The sequence below is a fragment of the Streptopelia decaocto genome (assembly GCF_964273445.1).
Source record: "Streptopelia decaocto genome assembly, chromosome: 21".
NCBI lineage: Eukaryota > Metazoa > Chordata > Aves > Columbiformes > Columbidae > Streptopelia > Streptopelia decaocto.
The window spans coordinates 5,588,701-5,612,025 of record NC_138676.1 but is presented as its reverse complement, the minus strand read 5'-3'; the positions used below and the strand labels follow the sequence as shown (position 1 = coordinate 5,612,025).

Sequence of the window (23,325 nt, the reverse complement as noted above, 5' to 3'; positions counted from 1 at the left end):
TCGTCCTCTGCTTCATCGCTTCTCCTGCGCTGGGCAGGGACACGGGGGACGGTGACAGTGGCCGGTCCCTTTACCGCGGTCCCCCCGTGTCCGGCTGCGCCCCGAGCCGTGGCCGCGGGAGCTGGTGGAGCCGCGGGACGAGACGCTGCCCGTGGTGGAGCAGCTGCCAGACGCGTGTCCCCGGGGCATGCAGGGGGCTTTGTAGGGGACAACCTCGTCTGCAGGGGAGGGGACAAGGTTGGGGTTCACCAGTGACACCCCCCTCAGACCCCGGTGAGCCCGGCTTACCGCCACGGGGAGGGCGATGGGCGACCTTGTGCTCTGGCGAGGGGCCGGGGGTGTCACCTGGCGGTGGCAGTGGTGGTGGCGGCAGGTCTGTGGAGAGAGAGGGGACAGGATTGAACCCCCCCAGATCCCCCAAATCCCCCCGTGTCCCCCACTCACCTCCCTGCTGCTTTTCCCGGCGGTAGTTCCTGCATTTGGCTTTCGGGTGACTTTTCGGGGTCTCCCTGCGGGTTTTCCCTGGTAGTGACAGCAGCGTCAGCCCCACCGATCGGTGACACCCCCCAAAATGTCCCCTCATGGCTCACCTGTGCCGGCGGGGCAGCGGGGTCGGGGCTGGTGGCCCTCGGTAGCATCAGGACTCGGTGGGGTGCTGGGTGCCCGTGGTGGGGTGCTGGTGCCGTGGCGGGAGGGCCTGGTAAAGAACAACGGGAGAAGCACAGCTGGATAACAGCAGCACAGCTATGCACACACACATCTGGATGTATGTAAAACCACTGCTGGGGAGGATGAACACAGCTGGATGACCGAGGCACAGCTGGATATTGACAGACTGGTGTGTGGTCGTGGCACAACTGCACTGCTGCAGTATTGCACAGCTGGATTGTGGTAACACATCTGGAATGTGAATGGTCAGATGACTTGTGGCACTGCTGGATCATGGCACAGCTGGTTATTATCTGCAGACATGGGTCGTGGGTGCTCAGCTGGATTGCAACACAGCTGGATCAAATCACAGCTGTATTATGGGTGCACAGCTGGGTCATTGACACTCCGCTGGGTCGTAGCACAGCTGGTTTGTGGATGCACAGTTGCCTCGTGGATAAACAGCTGCATCACCTTACAGCTGGATTGCCACTGCACAGCTGGATTGCAGTGGTACAGCTGTCATCTGTTACCACAGCTGTGTTGCAGTGATGTGCCAGGGTCACACTGACACAGCTGGATTGCAACAGCACCATCAGGTGGTGGGGTGCTGGGCCATGACTGCACAGCTGGATGGCAATGTCCCAGCATGTTCATGAGGCCACAGCTGGATGTCACAACATGGCCAGTGCACATCTTCATGGATGGGTCATGAAGGGACATCCAGACCCTGATGGGACATCTGGACCCCAATGACACAGCCGGACCACGATGGCACAGCAGTGCAGGATAGTAACAACGTGACTGGATTGTGGTGGGACATCCAGACCCCAATGACGTGGCTGGAACATGGTGGCACTGCAGGGCCAGATAGTGACAAGGTGGCTTGTGATGGGACATCTGGACCATAGTGGGACATCTGGAGCCCAATGGGGCATCCAGACCCCTATGAGACATCTGGAGCCCAATGACACAGCTGGACCACAATGGCATGGCAAGGTGACACTGTGACAACGTGGCTCATTCGTGATGGGACACCTGGACTGTGGTGGATTATCCAGACTCTGATGGGACATCTGGGCCCTGATGGGACATCTGGACCCTTATGGGACACCCAGACCCTGATGGGACATCCAGACCCTGATGACACAAGGACCAAGCGAGGTCCCTCTCCTACCGGGGCAGGCGGGGGCTCTGGAGGTCACGCAGGTTGGGGACATCCTCGGCGGTGTGGGGTGACGGCGTCAGCGTGGCGGTGGAGGAGGTGGGTGAAGATGCGATGGTGACACAGGGGACGTTCTCACTGGGGTACCACTCCTCTGTCCCCAACCTGCAGGGTGGGGGCCACGGGGTGGACGCTGGGACCAGCACACCCTGTGTCCCCCTCCCCCAACCCTCCCTACTCACCCTCCGGCTGCATCTTCCTCTTCATCCTCCTCCTCCTCCTCCTCCTGGGCGCAGTGGCTGAGCTCACTGGCCGAGGGCGGCGGGGGCAGCAGCTCCGTCCAGGTCACCACGGGGGGGTTCACTGGGTGTCCCCGCGTCTTCCCGTTGGCCCCTGCAGCAAGGAGTGATGCAGGGAGGGGACAGCGCCACTGGCACCCATGTTCCCCCAACCCATCCCTACCATGCTCGGCTCGGCCGCAGGGAGTCTGGGGGGCCGGGGTATCAATGGGCTGGGGTCCTCCCCCGATGTAAGGAGTCCCATGCTGGGAGAAGGGCCGGTGGAAGGTGCGGAGCTCCTCACCAACCCCCTCCACGGTGCTGTACACCGGCCCCTCGCCAGCCCCCGCGCCAAACTGCTCCATCTGGGCGATGTACCGGGTGATGCCGGCAGCTGCGGAACACAACTCGTGCCATCAGTGCCTGCTGTGATCCCCCCCTAATCCCCCCCCCAACCCCCGTGGTGACCCCCTCACCATTGTAGTATCGCTCGGTGGTCCCCAAGGCACCGGCCGTGCCGCCACCGCGCCACGTGTCCGCCAGCCACGGGTGACCCCCGCCGGCGGCCGCCCTGCGAGGAGAGAGGTGACGGGGTGATGGGGGAAGGCGTTGGGGTTCCAGGGGGTTTGGGGGTCCAGAGGGGGTTACCTGGGGCTGCCACGTGCTGGGAAGGCGACTGCAGAAAGAGGCGAGGGCGAGGGGCCGCGCCGGCACCCCGCGGTGCCCATCTGCTTTCCAGCGGGCGTGTAGGCGAAGGAGGCTGTGGGGAGAGGTGGGGGGTGCAGGGGGGTGCTGGGTGCCAGGGTGGGGGTGTCCCCGGGGTGACACCCACCCCCCCGTACCGGCAAAGTGGCTCAGCTCCTTCTTCCTGCGGCGGCGGCCGTAGAGCCAGGCGGCCAAGGCGGCGAGGATGACCCAGCACGCGCCGCCCACGCCGGCGATGAAGGCCGGCTGCCGCGCCACTGCTGCCACGCGCTCGGCCACGCTGGTGCCACCTGCTGTCCCCATGTCACGCTCGACCGGGGGGGCTGCAAGCGACGTGGGGTGATGAGGAGCCGTCCCTGTCGCTCCTGCCACCCCCCAACCATGGTGACCAGGGGATCAGCGATGTGGATGGGGACACTGCGGGGTCACCCCTGACACCCCCACCTGTGGTGACAAGGGACTCACCGATGTGGATGCAGATGGGGACACTGTGTACTCAACTGTGCCACCCCCAACCATGGTGACAAGGGATGGGGACACTGCAAGGCCACCCCTCAACCACAGTGATGATGGACTCACTGATGTGGATGGGAATTGGGACACTGTGGGGTCACCCTTGCACCCCCAACACAGTGACATGGGACTCACCGATGCAGATGAGGACACTGTGGTTTCACCCCTGCCACCCCCAACTATGGTGACCCTCATGGGGACACTCACCGATGTGGATGGGGATGGGGACACTGCGGGCGCCCACGCCAGCACTGGTGGCGGCAGCGACCTCGGCGCGGTAAGGGACACCGGGGACCAGACCCCGCAGCACCGTCGCCAGGACCGTCCCTTCCACACTCTGGTTGATGTGGAAGCGGCTCTCATTGCCCAGGCACCAGATCTGGAGTGAGGACATGATGGGGACACAGTGACATGGGAGACAGAGGGGACCTGCCGTGCCACCCGCCCTTACCTGGTAGTCGCGGATGACGCCGTTCTGCTCCGCTGGCGGCGGCGGCTGCCACGAGATGCGGACGCTGGTGCCGTTCCTGGCCACGCTGACAGCTCGTGGTGGGGCACTGGGGACTACCGGGGGGACATGCATGCCGTGTCATCTCCAGGTGACACTCCCACCGTCCCCTCCGTCCCTGCACTCACCCGCCTCGGGGGTGCGCAGGGCGCACACGGCGCTGTCGGGGCCGTAGAGCTGCTGGAAGAAGGGCCTGACCTTGACCTCGTAGTCCTGGCCGCGGCGCAGGTGGGTGAGCAGGAGCCCCCGCTCCCCCGGCACCGCCCGCGCCTCCTCCCAGCGCCCGCCGCGCCGCCGGAACAGCACCCGGTAGCCCTGGAGGAAGGGCGGTGGCCGCTCCACCTGGAGACACGAGGGGACGTGGGGTGGAGGGACGCTCGGCGCTGGGTGCCCGGTGGCGGTGGTGCAGTGTGGGGCAGCACTCACGGTCCAGGAGAGGCGGACAGCACCCGTTGGCAACACCACGGGCTCCTGGAGGTGCACGGCCACTCGTGCCAGGTCTCGCTGCACCTCCTGGGGGTCCGGCCCCAGTGACGTGGGGCTGGGGGCTGCTGGAGACAGGAGAGAGGGGTGGGGACATGGGCACCTCTGTTGGCATCGTTGGGTGGGGATGCACCCAAGGGTGGTGGGTCCTTGGGAACCTCCATCAATGTCACAAAGCAGGGAAGCACCCAAGGGTGGTGGGTCCTTGAGAACCTCCACTGGTGTCACCAAGTGGGGATGTACCCAAAGGTGCTGGGTCCATGGGCACCTCCATCAACATCACCAAACAGAGATGCACCCAAGGGTGATGGGTGCCAGGGCACCTCCATCAGCATCACTAAGTGGGGATGCACCCAAGGGTGCTGGGTGCCCTGGCACCTTCATCATTGTCCCCAAGCAGAGATAGACCCATGGGTGGTAGGTCCATGGCCACCTCCACCAGTGTCCCCACCAGGTCTCACCTTGGGTGCGCACGGGCTCCGAGGTGCCGCTGGGGTCGCTGAGCCCGTGAGCGTTGACCGCCCGCACCAAGAAGAGGTAGATGGTGTCGGGGACAAGGCCGCTCACCGTGTGGCTGTCACCCTCCACGTCAGTTGCCACTGTCTGCCACGGGCCACCCGCCGCCTGGCTGTTGGGGGACAGGAGTGACCAATGAGGGGGTGGCACTGAGACACCACGTCACCCTTGCAGCCAGAGAAGACACTTGTGAGATACCTAAAAGCCTCCACGATGTAGGAGGTGACATGGGTGCCATTGCTGTCCTCGTTCCCTTGCCAGCTCAAGGTGACACTGGTCTGGGTGACATTTGTGACCACAGGGGTGGAGGGCGGCCTGGGGAGGACACTGGACTGGGGGGGTGGCGGGGAGAGGTTGGATCCTTCCTCTGTGGGGAGATGCAGGGAGATGTAGGGTGGCTTCGTCCCCAGTGCCACGGTGTCCCTGGCGCAGTGACGTCCCCAGCACGGTGATGTCCCTGTCACCCACCTTGCACCTCCAGGGAGCCGCCCCAGCGCGTCTCGCCCACCGAGCTGGTGGCCACACACTCGTAGTGCCCAGAGTCGGTCACCTGCGGGGGGAGAGCTCCTGCCCCATCACCCTGAGCACCTGTCACCTCAACACCCACCACCCTAAGCACCCATCACCTTCAGCACCCACCACCTGAGCACCCACCAGCCCTTGCACCCACTTTCCTGGGCACCCAGCACCCTTTGTGCCCAACACCCCAAGTACCCACCACCCATCACACCCACCTCCTTTTGCACCCACCACCTGAGCACCCATCTCCTTTAGCACCCACCAACCTCTGTACCCACCAACCCTTGCACCCACCACCTGAGCACCCACCATTCTGAGCACCCACTACCCTGGGCACCCAGCACACTTTGCACCCACCACCCCAAATACTCACCCGTTGCATCCACCAATCTGAGCACCCATCACCCTGAGCTCCCACCACTTTAGCACCCATCACCCCTGACGCCCACCTCCCATTATACCCACAACTGTGAGCACCCACAACCCCTTGCAACCATCACCCTGAGCACCTACCACCCATCACACCCACCACCCATCACACCCGCCTCCCATGATACCCACAACTGTGAGCACCCACCACCCCTTGTAACCATCACCCTGAGTACTCACCACCCTGAGCACCCACCTCCTTTAGCACCCACCACCCATCACACCCACCAACCCTTGCACCCATCACTCTGAGCACCCACCACCCTTTGCACCCACCACCCCTTGCAACCATCACTCTGAGCACCCACCACCCTTTGCACCCACCACCCCTTGCAACCATCACTCTGAGCACCCACCACCCATCACACCCACCAACCCTTGCACCCATCACTCTGAGCACCCACCACCCATCACACCCACCAACCCTTGCACCCATCACTCTGAGCACCCACCACCCTTTGCACCCACCACCCCTTGCAACCATCACTCTGAGCACCCACCACCCTTTGCACCCACCACCACTTGCGCCCACCCACCTGAGCATCCACCCACCTGAGCTCCCACCACCCATTGCACCCACTTTCCTGAGCACCCATCTCCCTTTGCACCCTGAGCATCCCGACCCCCAGGCCCCCCATCCTGCAGTGCCACCCACGGGTGCCCCAGGGGTGGGTGCCGGCTCACCCGGAGCCCGGTGATCTGCAGGGTGCCGTTCTCCAGCAGGCTGGCACGGGGCTGGGCACCCACCAGGGCACTCCCGTCCTTCAGCCACCCCACGCTGGCTGGGGGGTCACCACCCCCGACCCGGCACGGCAACCACACCGTGGCACCCACCAGCAGCACCGTGCGGTTAGCGGGACCCGGGGATGCCAGCGGTGGGTGCTCAACCAGCGCTACGGTGAAAAGTGGGGGGAAGGACAGGATTTCTGGGTGTCACTCGTGCACCGAGCGCACCCGTGTTCTGCCGGCGTGGGACTTACCCCCTGTCACCTGCAGGCGCGCCCTGGCCAGGACGCTGCCGGCCACGCTGATGGCCTGGCACAGGTAGTGGCCAGCGTCACTGGGCTGCACGGCGGTGATGGTGATGGCGCCAGCCGGGCTCACCGAAACACGGGCCGTGGCGTGAGGGGGCTGGGCCGGGAACAGCAGCGTCTGGGGGGATAGGGTGAGGATGAGGGTGAGGATGAGGATGAGGATGAGGATGAGGATGAGGATGAGGATGAGGATGAGGATGGGGATGGGGATGAGTATGAGGATGGGGATGTGGATGGGAAGGGGATGAGGATGAAAATAAGGATGAGGATGAAAATAAGGATGAGGATGAGGATGGGGACAATGGGGATGAGGATGAGGACAATAAGGATGAGGATGAGGATGAGGACGGGAATGAGGATGAGGATGAAGATGAAGATGGGGCTGGGCTGGGATGAGGAAGAGGATTGGAATGGGATGAGGATGAAGATAAGGATGAGGATGAGGATTATGAGGATGAGGATGAGGATGAGGATGGGGATGGGGATGTGGATGAGTATGAGGATGGGGATGAGGATGGGCATGGGATGAGGATGAAAATAAGGATGAGGATGAGGATGGTGACAATGGGCATGAGGATGAGGACAATAAGGATGAGGATGAGGACGGGAATGAGGATGAGGATGAAGATGGAGCTGGACTGGGATGAGGAAGAGGATTGGAAGGGGATGAGGATGAAGATAAGGATGAGGATGAGGATTATGAGGATGAGGATGAGGATGAGGATGAGGATGAGGATGGGGATAAGGATGAAGATGGGGGATGGGATGGGGATGGGATGAGGATGAAGATGATGAGGATGAGGACAGGAATGAGGATGAGGATGTGGACAAGGACAGTAACAGGGAGGGACACAGGGCTGGGGACACACCTGGCTGCCCTCCTTCTGCCAGAAGACAGCGGGCGGCGGGTTGCCCTTGCTCTGGCACTGGAAGGTCACACTCTGCCCGGGGTTGACAGTCTGGTCGCGGGGGCTGGTGACAAGCTGTGGCGGCACTGCCATGGCACGGGGAGAGAAAAAGGCTCATCCAGCTGCTCTGCCAGCACCCATGGGTGCTCCCTCGGGGATCCCCCTTACCATGCACCGTGAGGGTGCCGGACGCCTCCGCCCTGCCCACGCTGTTGTCGGCCATGCAGGTGTAGGTGCCCTCGTCCTCCACCTGCAGCCGCCGGATCCGCAGCGTGTTGTCAGGCAGCACCTCCCACCTGGGGACATGGGGACCCCACCAGGCCACGGTGCCGGCAGGGTGCCGGGGCACCGGGAGGGCGCAGGGTGCCGTGGGATGTGGGATGTGGCGAGGGTGCAGGATGTGACAGGAGTGCAGGATGTGATGCGATGGAGATGCGGGATGTGATGGGGATGCGGGATGCAGCGAGGTTGCGGGATGTGATGGCCGTGTGGGATGTGCTGCAACAGGGATGCGGGATGCAGTGAGGATGCAGGATGTGATGTGATGAGGATTTGGGATGTGACAGGGATGCAGGATGCGGTGAGATTGTGGAATGCTATAGGGATGCGGGATGCGATGAGGATGTGGGATGAAGTGAGGATGCAGAACGTGATGGGGATGTGGGATGCGATGGGGATTTGCAATGCGACAGGGATGAGAGATGCGATGTGATGGGGATGTGGGATACAATGAGGATGCAGTGAGGGTGCAGGATGTGATGGGGATGAAGGATACGGTGAGGAAACAGGATGTGACGGGGATGGGGGATGTGATGAGGATACCCAATGTCAGGGGGATGCAGGATGCAACAGGGATGTGGGATGCAATGTGATGGAGATGCGGAATGTGACAGGAACATGGGATATGATGGGGATGTGGGATGTGATAGGGACGCAGAATGTGATGGTGATGCAGGATACGGTGGTGATGCGGGATATGACAGTGATGTGGGATGTGAGGGGATGTGAGATGCCGTAATGATGCAGGACGTGATGTGATGGGGATGCAGGATGTGATGGGGATACTCACTGCCATTAGAATGCAGGATGCAAATGGATGTGGGACGTGATGGGACTGCAGTGGAGATATTCAATGCCATGAGGATACAGGATGCTACAGGGATGTGGTGAAGATGCGGGATGTGATAGCAATGTGAGATGCGAGGGGATACTTGCTGCCATGGGGATGCGGGATGTGGCTGAGGATCCAGGATGCGATGAAGATGCAGGATGTGATGGGGATGCAGGATTTGAAGGGAATGTGGGATGTGATGGGGATACAGGATCCAATGAAGATGCAGGATGTGATGGGGATACAGTATGCAACGGGGATGTGGGATGTAGTGAGGATGCAGGATGCGATGGGGATTCTTGCTGCCATAGGGATGTTGGATGCAACAGCGATGCGTGATGTAATGTTATGGGGATGCGGGATGTCATGGGGATGCAGGATGCTACAGAGATACAGGATGCGGTGAAGATGCAGGATGTGATGGCAATGCAGGATGCAATGGGGATGCAGGATGTGATTTGGGATACTTGCTGCCATAGGGATGCAGGATTCAACAGGGATGCGATGTGACGGGGGTGCAGGATGTGATGGGGACGTGGGGTGTGATGAGGATGCAGGATCCAGTGAGGAGGCGGGATGCAATGGGGATTCTCACTGCCATAGGGATGTTGGATTGCAATAGGGATGCAGGATGTGTTGTGATGGGGATGCGGGATGTGATGTGAGGGGGATGCAGGATTTGAGGGGGATGCAACATGCAGTGGACGCAGGATGCTACAACAATCCAGGATGCGGTGAAGATGCAGGTTGTGATGGGGATGCGGGATGTGGCGTGGATGCAGGATGTGATAAGGATACAGGATGCAATGGGGATGCAGGATGAGGCTGAGGACACAGGATGGGATGAAGATGCAGGATGTGACGGGGATTAAAGATGTGATGGGGATGCAGGATGCAGTGAGGATGTGGGATGCGATTGGGGATACTCACTGCCATAGGGATGCCGGACGCAACAGGGATGTGGGATGTGATGCAACAGGGATGCGGGATGCAATGGGGACGCAGGATACAGGATGCGATGGGGATACTCGCTGCCACGGTGGCACAGGATGCAACAGGGATGCATGATGCTCTGAGCATGCAAGGCCAGCATGTGGCAATGCCCCTGGCTGCACCGCAGCCCCCCCAGCCCCTCACCCCGCCTTACCTTCCCGGTGGCATCTCCCCCTCCTCCTTGCGCCACCGCGCCACCGGCCGCGGGTCCCCCAGCGCCTCGCAGGGAAACTCCGCCGTCCCCTCCACCAGCACCGCCTGGTTCTGCGGCCTCTTGCCGAACACCGGCCGCTCTGCGGGGAGCTCGTCAGTCCTGCCGGGACGCCGTGTTCCCCCAAAACCACCCCCAAAGTGACACCCCCATCCCAACGCACCAAACACCACCAGCTCGGCCGGCTCGCTGTCCCGCTCGCCCACCACATTGGTGGCCACGCAGACGTAGACACCGGCGTCACTCTTGCGGGCGCTGGTCACCATCAGCTTCCCACCGCGGATCTGCCGGGAGCACGGCTCAACGGGGGGACTCTGACCTCCCCAAAAAACACCTATTTGGGGGGAAAACCCCCTTTTCTCACCGTCAGGCGCTTGTCCTTGTCGCTGAGCCGGGTGCCGTCCTTCTTCCAGGAGACGCTGGGCTCGGGGTGGCCGCGGGGGGGGACGCACTCCAGGACGGCGGGTTCGCCCGCGGCCACCACCACGTCCCCGGGGGGCTGCCGGAAATCGTCCCGCAGCACTGGGGGGGACACGGGACTCAGCCCTGCCTCAGTTTCCCCAGCCCTGCCTCAGTTTCCCCAGCCCTGCCTCAGTTTCCCTGGCCTTGCCTCAGTTTCCCCGGCCCTGCCTCAGTTTCCCTGCCCCTTGGGCTGTGATATGTTTCGTTATTTTCATTTCTTTACTCTCATTTTCATTTCTTTTCAATTCTTTTCATTTCTTTTTATTTATTTTCATCTATTTTCCCTTCTTTTGACTTCTTTTCATTTACCTTCAACTATTTTCACTTATATTCCTCCCTTAATTTTCAGATATTCTCGTTTCTTTTCACTTCTTTTCCATTATTTTCAACTGTTTTCACTTTTTAACCTATTTTCACTTCTTTTCCCTTATTTCCCCCTTCTTTTCGTTTACCTCCAAGTATTTTCACTCACATTCACGTATTTTCATGTTCAGTTATTCCCGGTTATTTCCATTTCTTTTCGATCGTTTTCACCTCTTTTCAACCCTTTTCATCTATTTTCACCCATTTTCACTTCTTTCCACTCCCCAGCACCAGCCCCGCACCCCTCACCCCCCCCACCACCCTTGGCTCTAACGCCGTAACGCCCTAAAAATCCACCCCCCTCCCCAAACCCCTGTCACCCGCAATGTTCCTCCCAGGGGACACTCACTGGCCACTTCCAGGGACGCGTTCCTGCTGGTGGCCTCCCCCAGGTAGTTCCTGGCCACGCAGACGTAGACCCCCTCGTCGGGCTTCCCGCGGCGGGCGGGGAGGGTGCGCAGGAAGAACAGGGACCCCCCCGGGAGGAGCGTGCGGTGCGAACGGGGGTCCTCACGGTCCGTCTCCACCCGCTCCCCGTCCCGGTACCACTCGACGGCCGGCGCCGGGCGCCCTTCGGCTCGGCAGATCAGGGTGGCCGGGTCCCCCTTGGAGACCAGGAGGTCCGTGGGGTGCTGGACGATGCGGGGGGGGGTGTCCTCCAGCTGGGGGTGGGAGCCTGGGGGGAAAAATCGGGGGACGTCCCCACTGTCACCCAGGGAGGTGGGGATGAGGGGTTTTGGGGGTGTGAGCATCGTCTGTCGGGTTTCTTGGGTGACCAGGAGATGAGCTGAAGTGTGGCCAGGTCTCAGCCTGATGATTTTCCCCCCAGGAAGTGAGATAACCAGGAGGTGTGATGAAGTGTGGCCAGGTCTCAGCCTGAAGTATCTCCACACAAACCCCCAAGAAGGTGATATGAAGTGTGACCACCATCAGGCGGTCTCAGCCCAATGTAATTCCCCACACCCAGGAGATGAGATGACCAGGAGGAGAGACAAAGCGTGGCCAGGTCTCAGCTTGGTGTGACACAACCCCCCAGGAGGTGAGATGACGTGTGGCCAGGTCTCAGCCCAATGTTTTCCCCCCCCAGGAGGTGAGATGACCAGGAGGTGAGATGAAGTGTCGCCAGGTCTTAGCCTGATATATCAACCCCCACCAGGAGGTGAGATGAAGTGTGACCAGGTCTCAGCCCAGTGTAATTCCCCACACCCAGGAGGTGAGATGACCAGGAGGGGAGACAAAGCGTGGCCAGGTCTCAGTGTGGTGTATCCCCCAGCAGGAGGTGAGATGAAGTGTGGTCAGGTCTCAGCCCAGTGTTCTTCCCCCCCAGGAGGTGAGATGACCAGAAGGTGAGATGAAGTGTTGCCAGGTCTCAGCTTGGTGTGACACAACCCCTCAGAAGGTGAGATGAAGTGTGGCCAGGTCTCAGTCCAGTGGTTTTTTCCCCCCAGGAGGTGAGATGAAGTGTGACCACGTCTCAGCCTGATATATCAACCCTCACCAGGAGGTGAGATGAAGTGTGGCCAGGTCTCAGCTCAATGTTTTTCCCCTCCAGAGGTGAGATGACCAGGAGATGAGATGAAGTGTGACCAGGTTTCAGCCTGATATATCAACCCCCACCAGGAGGTGAGATGAAGTGTGGCCATATCTCATTTTGATGTATCTCCACACCGTCCCCCCAGGAGGTGAGATGAAGTATGACCAGGTCTCAGCCCAGCGTTTCCCCCCCCACAGGGCATGTGCTGAGGGGGTGGCAGCAGGACTGAGTGGGTGTCACACCTCGGACACAGGCCAGGGGAACAACGGAACTCAACTCCCAGTAACGCCCCTTTTCCACCCAGTTTCTAACTGGGCATCACAGGGGAAATGGACTTGGGGCTGAATTCCCCCAAAAAATGGGATTTTTTTCCATCACCTGCAAGTGATGATTTTCTGTAGCAGAGCTGGTAACTCCTTCATTTTAAGTTTAAAAAAAATAATAATAAAAAAGAAAAAATCACACAAAAAACCCATATTGGGTCTGTGGGGCTGTTCCAGGAAAATCCCTGCTGCTAGGGCATGGGTATAATTAATACTCATTAATAATTAATACTCATTAACGCTGCGATCTAACTGGCCGGGTCCGGCTGTCACAGCCCAGTGTCCCCAGTGCAGTTCAGGCTGTGGTCACCGAGTGTCACTGCTGTCACTGGGAGAGTGACCCCACGCATGTGTGTGTCCCCCTTTGCACACTCGAGCATTAAGCGGGGGGTGAGGTGAGATTTGGGACGCCCTGGGTGGGCGGGATGCGTTGCCATGGCGACGGGATGCGGCTGCCATGGGGACGGGGAGGGATGCTGCGGGGTACCGGGTACCCCATGGGGCAGCAGCGGGGGGGGTGACAAAAGCGGGGGGGGCAAGGGGGCCACAGCTGAGCCCGGTGGCTAATTGGGACAAGCGGGGGGTCAGGCCAAGCCCCATCCTGTGCCCACGGGGGTTTGGGGACCCTCCCGCCCCGATCAGTCACTCAGAGCCAAAGAGAGGGGGAAAAGCTCAAAAAGGGCTTAAAATTGAGATGACATCCACCACCACCCTAGTTGGCCCCGGCTGTCCCTCTCTGTCCCCCTGCTCCTTCCTGGCTTGGGGGCACGGAGTTGGTTTAGGGACACAGGGTTGGTTTGGGGACACACAGCTGGTTTGGGGACACAGGTTCTCTCCCAGCTCAGGGTCAGGGGGTTGGTTTGGGGACACAAGGATTTTTTGGGGACATGGGGTCAGTTTAGGGACACTAGGGCTGATTTGGGAGCACCAAGTTTGTCGCGGCTCGGCGTCTGGGATCTGGTTTGGGGACGTGAAGTTGGTTTAGGGACACAGGATTGGTTCCGGTTGAGGGTCTGGGGATGGACTTGGGGACACAGAGTTGGTTTGGGGACACAGTGTTGGTTTGAGGACATTGGGTCAGTCCGGGTTTGGGGTCTAGGGGCTGGTTTGAGGACAGAGGGTCGCTCCCAATTTGAGGACACAGGGCTAGTCCTGGAGACTATTTCGGAACACGAGATCACTGCTCTGAGGGTGGGTTTGGGGACACAGAGCTGGTCCCAGAGTGAGGGACACAGTGTTGATTGGGGGACACCGGCTTGGTCCCAGACTGGGGACACGGGGCAGCTCCTACTGTGGGGATATGGGGACGATTTGGGGACCTGGAACCCGTCCGCGGGGGGTCGGTCCCCAGATCGGGGCTGCAGGACCAGGATCGGGGACACTGGGACAGGGGGACCCTGGGACAGGTGGGTCCCAGGACTAGAGGACTCGGGGACAGCGGGACCAGGGAACAGGGCGACAGTGGGACCCAGGGACACCAGGACAGCGTGACAGGCGGACACCGGGACACAGGGAGAGTGGGACGGGGGGACGGCGGGACACTGGGACACCGGGATCCCGAGATAGCAGGACACCGGGACCGGGGGACAGCAGGACAGCGGGACAGGGGGACTGCGGGACAATGGGACAGAGGGACAAGGGGCCACGTACCGTTGCCGAGGGGGAGCCCGATGGTTTGGTTGGTGCTGAGCAGGAGCTGGGAGGAGTTGGAGCCCTCGGTCCCCAGCGAGTCGGCGAACAGGTTCATCTGCAGCAGCGTCTTCAGCAGGTACCGCAGCATCCTGGGCTTGGTTAAGCTCGGCTCAGCTCGGCTCAGCACGGCCTGACCCAGAGCGGCTCGGCACGGCTGGGTTTGGTTAGGCTCAGCTCACCACGATCCGACCCAGCTCGGCTCGACTTGGTTCGGCTCGGCTGAGCTCAGCTGGGCTCGGCTCAGTACGGTCTGAGCCAGAGTGGCACGGCTCGGCTCAGCAAGGTCCGACCCAGAACGGCTCGGCTCAGCAGAGTGCGACCCAGAAAGACACGGCTAGACTCGGCTCGGCTCTGCTCAGCACGGAAAGGCTCGGCACGACTGAGCCCGGCTCGGCTCGGCTCTGCACGACCCGACCCAGCACGACTCAGCACGGCTGAGCTCGGCTTGGCTCGGCTCGGCTCAGCACGATCCGGACACAGCGCGGCTGAGCTCGGCTCAGCCCAGCACGGCTCAGCTGAGCTCGGCTCAGCCCGCGGCGCCGCCTCCGGGTCCGGAGGAGGGGAAAGGCGGGGGGGGGCGCGGCCAACACGGGAAGCGGGGGGAAAAGTGGGAACCTCTGCGAGATGTCTCCTGAATTCCTAATTAGCAATTAGCCGCTTAATTAATGAGGAGGGGTTGATATGTGAAGCAATGCGCCCCGTCACCTTGGGAGAGGGGTTTAACATCTGTGTGCACATCGGGGTGCGAGGGGCAGAATGGGGTGAAGGGTGCTCATCTGGATAGTGGGACTGGTATGTGTGGCTTTTCACATCTGGAGGGGTGTGAACATGCACCTCTGGTGTGGGAGTGCGAACATCTGGGAGGTATTGGGGAACAGCTGGAGAAGGAGACGTACTTTATGTGCACATCTAGTGCAACGGAAAAGCACATCTGGGCAGGCTGGAGATGCATGTGCATTGGGGGCAACAGCTGGAAGCATCCCGGGGGTCACCCCTGAATGCACAGGGATGCTTACGTGCACATCTGGTTCACACCAGCGCACATCTGGACGTGCTAATATGATATGGGTGATCGCACATCTGGGCACACACCTGGAGATCTCACACCAGCGTGTTCCCCCCAATCCGGGGCTGCGTTGGCCGCACATCTGGCCCTCGGCGCACATTTGGAACGCTCAGCTTCACCTGCATCCCTGGGGCTGTCCGGATCCCACCCAATGCACCGGATCCCACCCAATGCGCCGGATCCCACCCAATGTGCCGGATCCCAGCACTGCCGGCTACGCCGAATCTCCACTCCGGGGGTCTTGGGTACGATGCATTATTCATCCATCCCTCCCTCTCATTGCCGGGCATGGCAAAAGTAAATAAATATTAATTTAATAAGACCACAAAGCTTTTCCGTTTCTCCTGCTGGGGCAGGAGGATTCCCCAGCAGGATTAAAAAAGAAAAGAAATAAAGAGAGAAATAAATTATCCATCGAATAACAGGTTTATCCAACTATTATCTGAAGAATCCTCAAGGGAGGGAAGTGGAGGTGATGCCGGAATATCCGGCACCAATATCTCCTCTGAGATGCTTTGGGATGGGGAAAGGAGACAAAGGAGCCGCCTCATCCCGACGGATAATGCCCCCCCCGCCCCGAAATTCATCCCCGTTAATCAGCTGCGCAAACAACGCGCGCGGGGGCATCGCCTCCTTGTCCGCAGATTTATTACCGCTGCCGGGGCATTTAATTGCCCTTTTATTCAGCGATTAACGACTGTTTGCGCAGGCTTTGCCCAAAAAACACCCCCCGAAATTTTGGGGTGGGGAGGGGGGGGCTTCCACTCTACTTCATTATTCTAATTATTCCAATTATTCCTCCTTATTCTCATCACCTCCTTATTCTGCGGCATCGCTGGGTGGGGAAACTGAGGCACAAAGGAGCTGGCGGTAATGACGAGCGACGAGATATTTGTTTGGGCAAATGAGCGGCCGGGACCCCCCCCCAGTGCTGGTGCCGGGGGGGTTAAATCCCTCCAGCCCCGTTACTATTAACATACCCCCCGGGAGCCCCCGGTTTGCCAGAAAATGCGGCTTTTTGAATATTTATAGAGGTTGTGGAGGGGGGAGGAGGGGAAAAGGGGGGTGATACTGGGATGCATCATGGGGTGATACTGGGATGTTTATGTGGAGCATACTGGGATCTTTAGGGTGTGACACTGGGAAACTTTAGGAGATGATACTGGGATGTTTCATGGGGAGATACTGGGACGTTTCATGGGGTGATAATGGGATGCTTTATGGGGTGATACTGGGACGTTTCATGCGGTGATACTGGGAAGCTTTAGGGTGTGACACTGGGATGTTTTATGGGGTGATACTGGGAAGCTTTAGGGGATGATACTGGGAAGCTACACGGGGTGATACTGGAATGCTTATGAGGTGATAGTGGGAAGATTTAAGGAAAGGCTGAGATGCTTTATGGGGTTATACTGGGATGTTTTTGTGGAGCATACTGGAATCTTTAGGGGGTGATACTGGGAAGCTTTAGGGGGTGTTACTGGTATGTTTTTGTGGAGCATACTGGGATCTTTAGGGTATGACACTGGAATGCTTTAGGGGGTGATACTGGGAAGATTTAAGGAAAGGCTGAGATGCTTTAGAGGGTGGTACTGGGATGTTGTGGGGATGATACTGGGAAGCTTTATGGAGTGATACCGGGAAGCTTTAGGGGATGATACTGAGAAGCTTTAGGGAGTGATACTGGGATGTTTTTGTGGAGCATACTGGGATCTTCAGGGTATGACACTGGGATGCTTTAGGGGGTGATACTGGAAAGATTTAAGGAAAGGCTGAGATGCTTTAGGGTATGACACTGGGATGCTTTAGGGAATGATACTGGGAAGCTTTAGGGGGTGATACTGGGATGTTTTTGTGCATACTGGGATCTTCAGGGTATGACAATGGGATTCTTTAGGGGATTATTCTGGGATGCTTCAAGGGATGATAGTGAGATGCTGCAGGAACACAAACTGGGATGCTTTAGGGAATGATACTGGGAAGCTTTAGAGGGTGATACTGGGATTCTTCATGGGATGATAATGGGAAGCTTTAGGGGATGATACTGGGAAGCTATACGGGGTGATACTGGAATGCTTATGAGGTGATAGCGGGAAGATTTAAGGAAAGGCTGAGATGTTTTATGGGATGATACTGGGATGTTGTGGGGGATGATACTGGGAAGCTTTAGGGGGTGATAGTGGAATGTTTCATGGCGTGATACTGGGACGCTTTAGGGGATGATACTGCGATGCTCTATGGGAAGTTTTAGGATGTGATACTGGGCTGTTTTTGTGGAGCATACTGGGATCTTTAGGGTATGACACTGGGATGCTTTAGGGGGTGATACTGGGAAGATTTAAGGAAAGGCTGAGATGCTTTAGAGGGTGGTCCTGGGATGTTGTGGGGATGATACTGGGAAGCTTTATTGAGTGATACTGGGAAGCTTTAGGGTGTTATACTGGCAGGTTTTTGTGGAGTATACTGGGATCTTCAGGGTATGACACTGGGAAGCTTTAGGGGGTGACACCTGGAAGCTTTATGGGGTGACATTGGAATGCTTTAGGGGATGATACTGAGAAGCTTTAGGGGGTGATACTGGGATGTTTTTGTGCATACTGGGATCTTCAGGGTATGACACTGGGATGCTTTAGGGGATTATTCTGGGATGCTTCAAGGGATTATAGTGAGATGCTGAAGGAACACAAACTGGGATGCTTTAAGGAATGATACTGGGAAGATTTAGAGGGTGATACTGGGATTCCTCATGGGATGATACTGGGAAGCTTTAGGGGATGATACTGCAAAGCTTTGCTGGTGATACTGGAATTATTTAGGGGTGATATAGGGAAGATTTAAGAAAGGCCAAGATGCTTTAGGGGATTATACTGGGATGTTTTTGTGGAGCATACTGGAATCTTTAGGGTATGATACTGGGATGCTTTAGGGGATTATTCTGGGATGTTTTATGGGATGATACTAGGTTGCTTCAAAGGATGATACTGGGATGCTACAGGCACACAAACTGGGATGCTTTAGGGGATAATACGAGGATGCTTTAAGGGGTGATACTGGGATGTTGTGGGGGATGATACTGGGATGCTTTAAGGGAGCATACTGGGTTGTTTAGGGAATGACACTGGGATGCTTTAGGGGATTATTCTGAGGTGCTTCATGGGGTGATACTGGGATGCTTTAGGGATGATACTGGGATGCTTCATGGGGTGATACTGGGGTGCTTTAGGGGATGATACTGGGATGCTGCAGGGACACAAACTGGGATGCTTTAGGGGATTTCACCGGGACACTTTAGTGATGACACTCAGATGCTTTAGGGGACAACATGAGACGCTCGAGCTGAGCAGATTGCGACTCTTTAGGGGGTGACCCGGGGGTGCCGGGCGGGCCGGGTGTCAGTCTGTCCGTCCCCCCGCCTGGCAGCTGCAGGAGCCCCGGGGGGGCCCGAGGTTCCATCGCAGGGTGTCCCAACCCGCCTCATTACCGCCGGCTTCGGGAAACCCATGTGTTCTCAAGCCAGGCGACTCGGGGTATATTAACATCCCATTTTTAGCTCTTTAATCGCGAGTTTGTGCAGCTCATTTATCAGCCCGGGGCCGGGGGAAGCCGGGCAGAGCTCGGCAGCTGCGTCCCGCCGAGAGGCCAGGGATGCTCGGCCCCGGAGGAACCCGAATCCGGGTTTAACAGGTAGTGGCTCATGTGCGAATCTCTAGTTTGGGCCCAGCGCATCATTGGGAAAGGGTCTATCAAAGCTGGGCTTAATTGGGTGGAAGGCTTGTTTGCATGGCAGCTAATGGGGGATCAGAGGGCCGGGGACCCGGCGCTGACGCCTGACAAAGGCAAAGCAATTACTTGCTTGTCTGCATTATGTATTAACCCATCTGGGGCCGGGATATTGGCTTTGAAAGGGAGACAAAGGCAGGGGCGGGACGATGTCCCCCCGCCGAATTCACCCGCCTGTGTCCCCCCCTTTCTATGCAGCTGGGACTGGGAGGATGCTGCTGGGTACCGGGGGCATCCTGCATCCTCGGAGCACTCGGAGCATCTTTTCATCCATCACCGCTGTTTCCCGCTCATGGTCACATCTTGGGATAATTAGATATTTGGTTTTAATTAGCCGCCGTGGCTGTTAATAACTTGATACTTCTTCTTGGCAGCGGGTTTTGGAGACGGGAGGTTAATTATGAACAGCTCGGTAAATTGCGGTAAACACTCGGCTATACTGACTGATTCAGCCGCCTAGCTTTTGGGGTAATTATTAATTATCTTGATTGGATCGGGAGGTTGGCCCAAGCAAGGTGGGAGGGGGGGAGCGTTGGGGAGTGTTTCCCCAAAACTGCACCGAGCTGTTTGTCCTGCCGTCCGTGCGTCCTTGGGGAGCTGAGGACAGACACAACTCATTGCATGGGTGGCTGAGAACAGCCACAAGTCAATGCCCAGAGTGATCCCGGCTGAGAACGCGCACAACTCGTTACACGGGTGATCCCGGCTGAGAACGGCCACAGTTTGTTACGTGGATGAGCCCGGCTGAGAACAGACACCATTCAATGCCCAGGGTGTTCGCAGCAGAGAACAGACACAACTCATCGCACAGATAAACCGCCCAGAAAGGCCACAGCTCAGTGATGAAGCGATGGGGAGGCTGAGAACGGCCACAACTCGTTGCATGGAAAAGCCCGGCTGAGAACAGACAGAACTCATTGCATGGGTGGCTGAGAATGGAAACAATTCAATGCCCAGGGTGATCCCAGCTGAGAATGGGCACAACTCATTACACAGATAAACCGTCCAGAAAGGCCACATCTCAGCGATGAAGTGATGGGAAGGCTGAGAACAGACACAACTCATTGCACGGGTTTTCCATGGCTGAGAACAAATACAACTCGTTGCATGGGTGGCTGAGAATGGAACAATTCAATGCCCAGGGTGATACCAGCTGAGAATGGGCACAACTTGTTACACAGATAAACCGCCCAGAAAGGCCACATCTCAGTGATGAAGCAATGGGGAGGCTGAGAACGGTCACAACTCTTTGCATGGGTGATCCCGGCTGAGAACAGACAGAACTCATTGCATGGGTGATCCCAGCTGAGAACACCCACAGTTTGTTACGTGGATGAGTCCTGGCTGAGAACAGACACCATTCAATGACCGGGGTGATCGCGGCTGAGAACAGACACAACTCATCACATGGATGAGCCCGGCTGAGAACAGACAGAACTCATTGTATAGGTGATCCACGGCTGAGAACGGGCACAACTCATTGCATGGGTGGCTGAGAATGGAAACAATTCAGTGTCCAGCGTGGTTGCAGCTGAGAACAGACACAACTCATTACACAGATAAACAGCCCAGAAAGGCCACATCTCAGTGATGAAGTGATGGGGAGGTTGAGAACGGCCATAACTCGTTGCATGGGTGATCCTGGCTGAGAACAGACACAGCTCATTGCATGTGTGGCTGAGAATGGAAACAATTCAATGCCCAGGGTGATACCAGCTGAGAACGGGCACAACTCGTTACACGGGTGATCCTGGCTGAGAACGGCCACAGTTTGTCACATGGATGAGCCCGGCTGAGAACAGACACCATTCAATGACCGGCATGATCACAGCTGAGAACAGACACAACTCATCACACAGATAAAACCCCCCAGAAAAGCCGCAGCTCAGTGATGAAGCGATGGGGAGGCTGAGAACGGCCACAACTCGTTGCACAGATGAGTCTGGACTGAGAACAGACACAACTCGTTGCGCAGATGAATCTAGACTGAAAATAGACACAACTCGTTGCAGAGATGAGTCCGGACTGAGAACAGACACAACTCGTTGCACAGATGAATCTAGACTGAGAACAGACACAACTCGTTGCGCAGATGAGTCCGGACTGAGAACAGACACAACTCGTTGCGCAGATGGTCCCCCCAGCAAGGCCAGAGCTCATTGGGAGGCTGAGAACGGACACAACTCGCCACGCCAATGCCTCTCGGAAGCCTTTGTCACTTTGCGGGAGCACCCACGGCCCCCCCGTCACCGTGTCACGAGCAAATGGCCCTAATGGGGACGCGGGGCTGCATCGCAATCAGCTGCTCTGCAGGAATAATGAATTTTTCAATCCCTAATTAACCGCTCACCTCATTTGCATCCCTCCCCGCCTTCCGCGAGCCCCCTTAATTGGGGCTTGATTAGGTCCTGGGTGGGGGCGTTGCCGTCCGGGGGGAGCGGGGAGAAGGGGGAAGGGGCTGGTGGCCCCCCCAGGGCTTGGGGACATGGGTGACGAGCCGTGGGGACACGTGGCTGGCTTTGGGGACAATGGCAGTGAGGACACCGCTTTGGGTACACTCCAGCGGCGGGGACATCCCTTTGGGGACACCGTAGCGGCGGGGACATCCCTTTGGGGACACAGTAGTGGCGGGGACATCCCTTTGGGGACACGGTGGCAGCGGCTATATCCCTTTGGGGACATGTCACAGGGGACACACTGCAGAGCTGGCATTGGGGGCATCCTATGGGGACATAGTGACAGCGGGTATATCCCTTTGGGGACACGCTACAGGGGTGGCAGCAGGGACACTCCATTGGGGACACACTGCAGATCTGGCATTGGGGACATCCCTTTGGGGACATGGTGGCAGCGTGTATACCCCTTTGGGGACATGTCACAGAGCTGGCATTGGAGATATCCCTATCGGAACATGGTGGCAGCGGGTATATCCATTTGGGGACATGTCACAGGGCTGGCAGCAGGGACACCCCATTTGGGACACACTACAGAGGTGGCACTGGGGACATGGTGGCAGCAGGGACATCCCTTCGGGGACATGTCACAGGGGTGACAGTGGGGACATCCTTTGGGGACACACTGCATATCTGGCATTGGGGACACCCCTTTGGGGACACGGTGGCAGGAGGTACACCCTTTTGGGGACATGTCACAGAGCAGGCATTGGGGACATCCCTATGGGAACATGATGGCAGCAGGTCCCCCTTTGGGGACATGTCACAGGGGTGGCATTGGGGACACCCCCTTGGGAATACTCCAGCAGCGGGGACACCCCTTTGGGGACATGTCACAGGGGTGGCACTGGGGACAATCCCTTGGGGACACTCCCTTGGGGACAGCCCTTTGGGGACACACTGCAGAGGTGGCATTGGGGACACCCCCCTGCGGACAGGCAGCCGGTGACAAAGAGCCCGATGTCCCCGCGCCCCCCGTCAATGTCGTCCCCGCCGCCTCGCGCCACCGCCAGCCCCTAATCCCGTAATTAGCCAGGGATAATTACACCCCCTGATTGCTCCCCCCCCAACTTGTTTAACCAACACAGCCCTAATTAAAGCGTTTAATTAACAAGCCCAGGTGGGTGATTCCAATCAGGGGGGGACCCCAAAACCGTCCCGCTTGGGTGGGGGGGGGGTATTTTTGGGGGGGGTCCAGCCGGATTAAGTCCCGCCGCTTGTTAGGCTCGGCCTAACGAAGAGCTGGGGCGCAGCTGGGGGGGGGCTGGGCCCCCCCGCCGCCCCCTCCCCTTAATTAGTTGCCCCCCCCGCCCCGAGCTCATCAATCAAGGGCCACCTCTGGTCCCAGTCCCGTTAATTAGGAGCTCGGGGGTGGCGGGTTCGGTGCACACGTGGGGACACGGGTGACACCGGTGACACCGGAGGGGGCAGCGGGAAAGGGGCACCCCGAAAAGGGGGGGTCGGGCTTAGTGTATGGGGGGGCTCAGACCTGGTATTTGGCGGGCTCAGCCCCGATGTTTGGGGTGATCAGCCCTGAGGTTTGGGGGGGCTAAGCCCCAGGGTTTGTGGGGGCTCAGCCCCGATGTTTGGGGTGATCAGCCCTGAGGTTTGGGGGGGCTAAGCCCCAGGGT

At 58.4% G+C, this 23,325-nt stretch overlaps 1 protein-coding gene across 1 annotated transcript; it reads right to left on the bottom strand.

Moving 5' to 3' along the window:
* Positions 1-12: 12 nt before the first annotated feature.
* ROBO3 (roundabout guidance receptor 3) lies at positions 13-14,483 on the bottom strand (the record flags this gene model as incomplete). Its single annotated transcript, XM_082070414.1, has 25 exons — positions 13-218; positions 289-375; positions 591-697; positions 1,826-1,978; positions 2,056-2,206; positions 2,276-2,485; positions 2,568-2,662; positions 2,740-2,851; positions 2,934-3,119; positions 3,517-3,688; positions 3,761-3,873; positions 3,946-4,159; positions 4,244-4,358; positions 4,752-4,928; positions 5,015-5,183; positions 5,285-5,366; positions 6,449-6,657; positions 6,745-6,916; positions 7,668-7,792; positions 7,875-8,002; positions 9,965-10,103; positions 10,185-10,305; positions 10,386-10,543; positions 11,196-11,522; positions 14,354-14,483. 25 exons carry the CDS (start codon positions 14,481-14,483, stop codon positions 13-15), a joined length of 3,858 nt encoding a protein of 1,285 aa, XP_081926540.1.
* Positions 14,484-23,325: the final 8,842 nt, after the last annotated feature.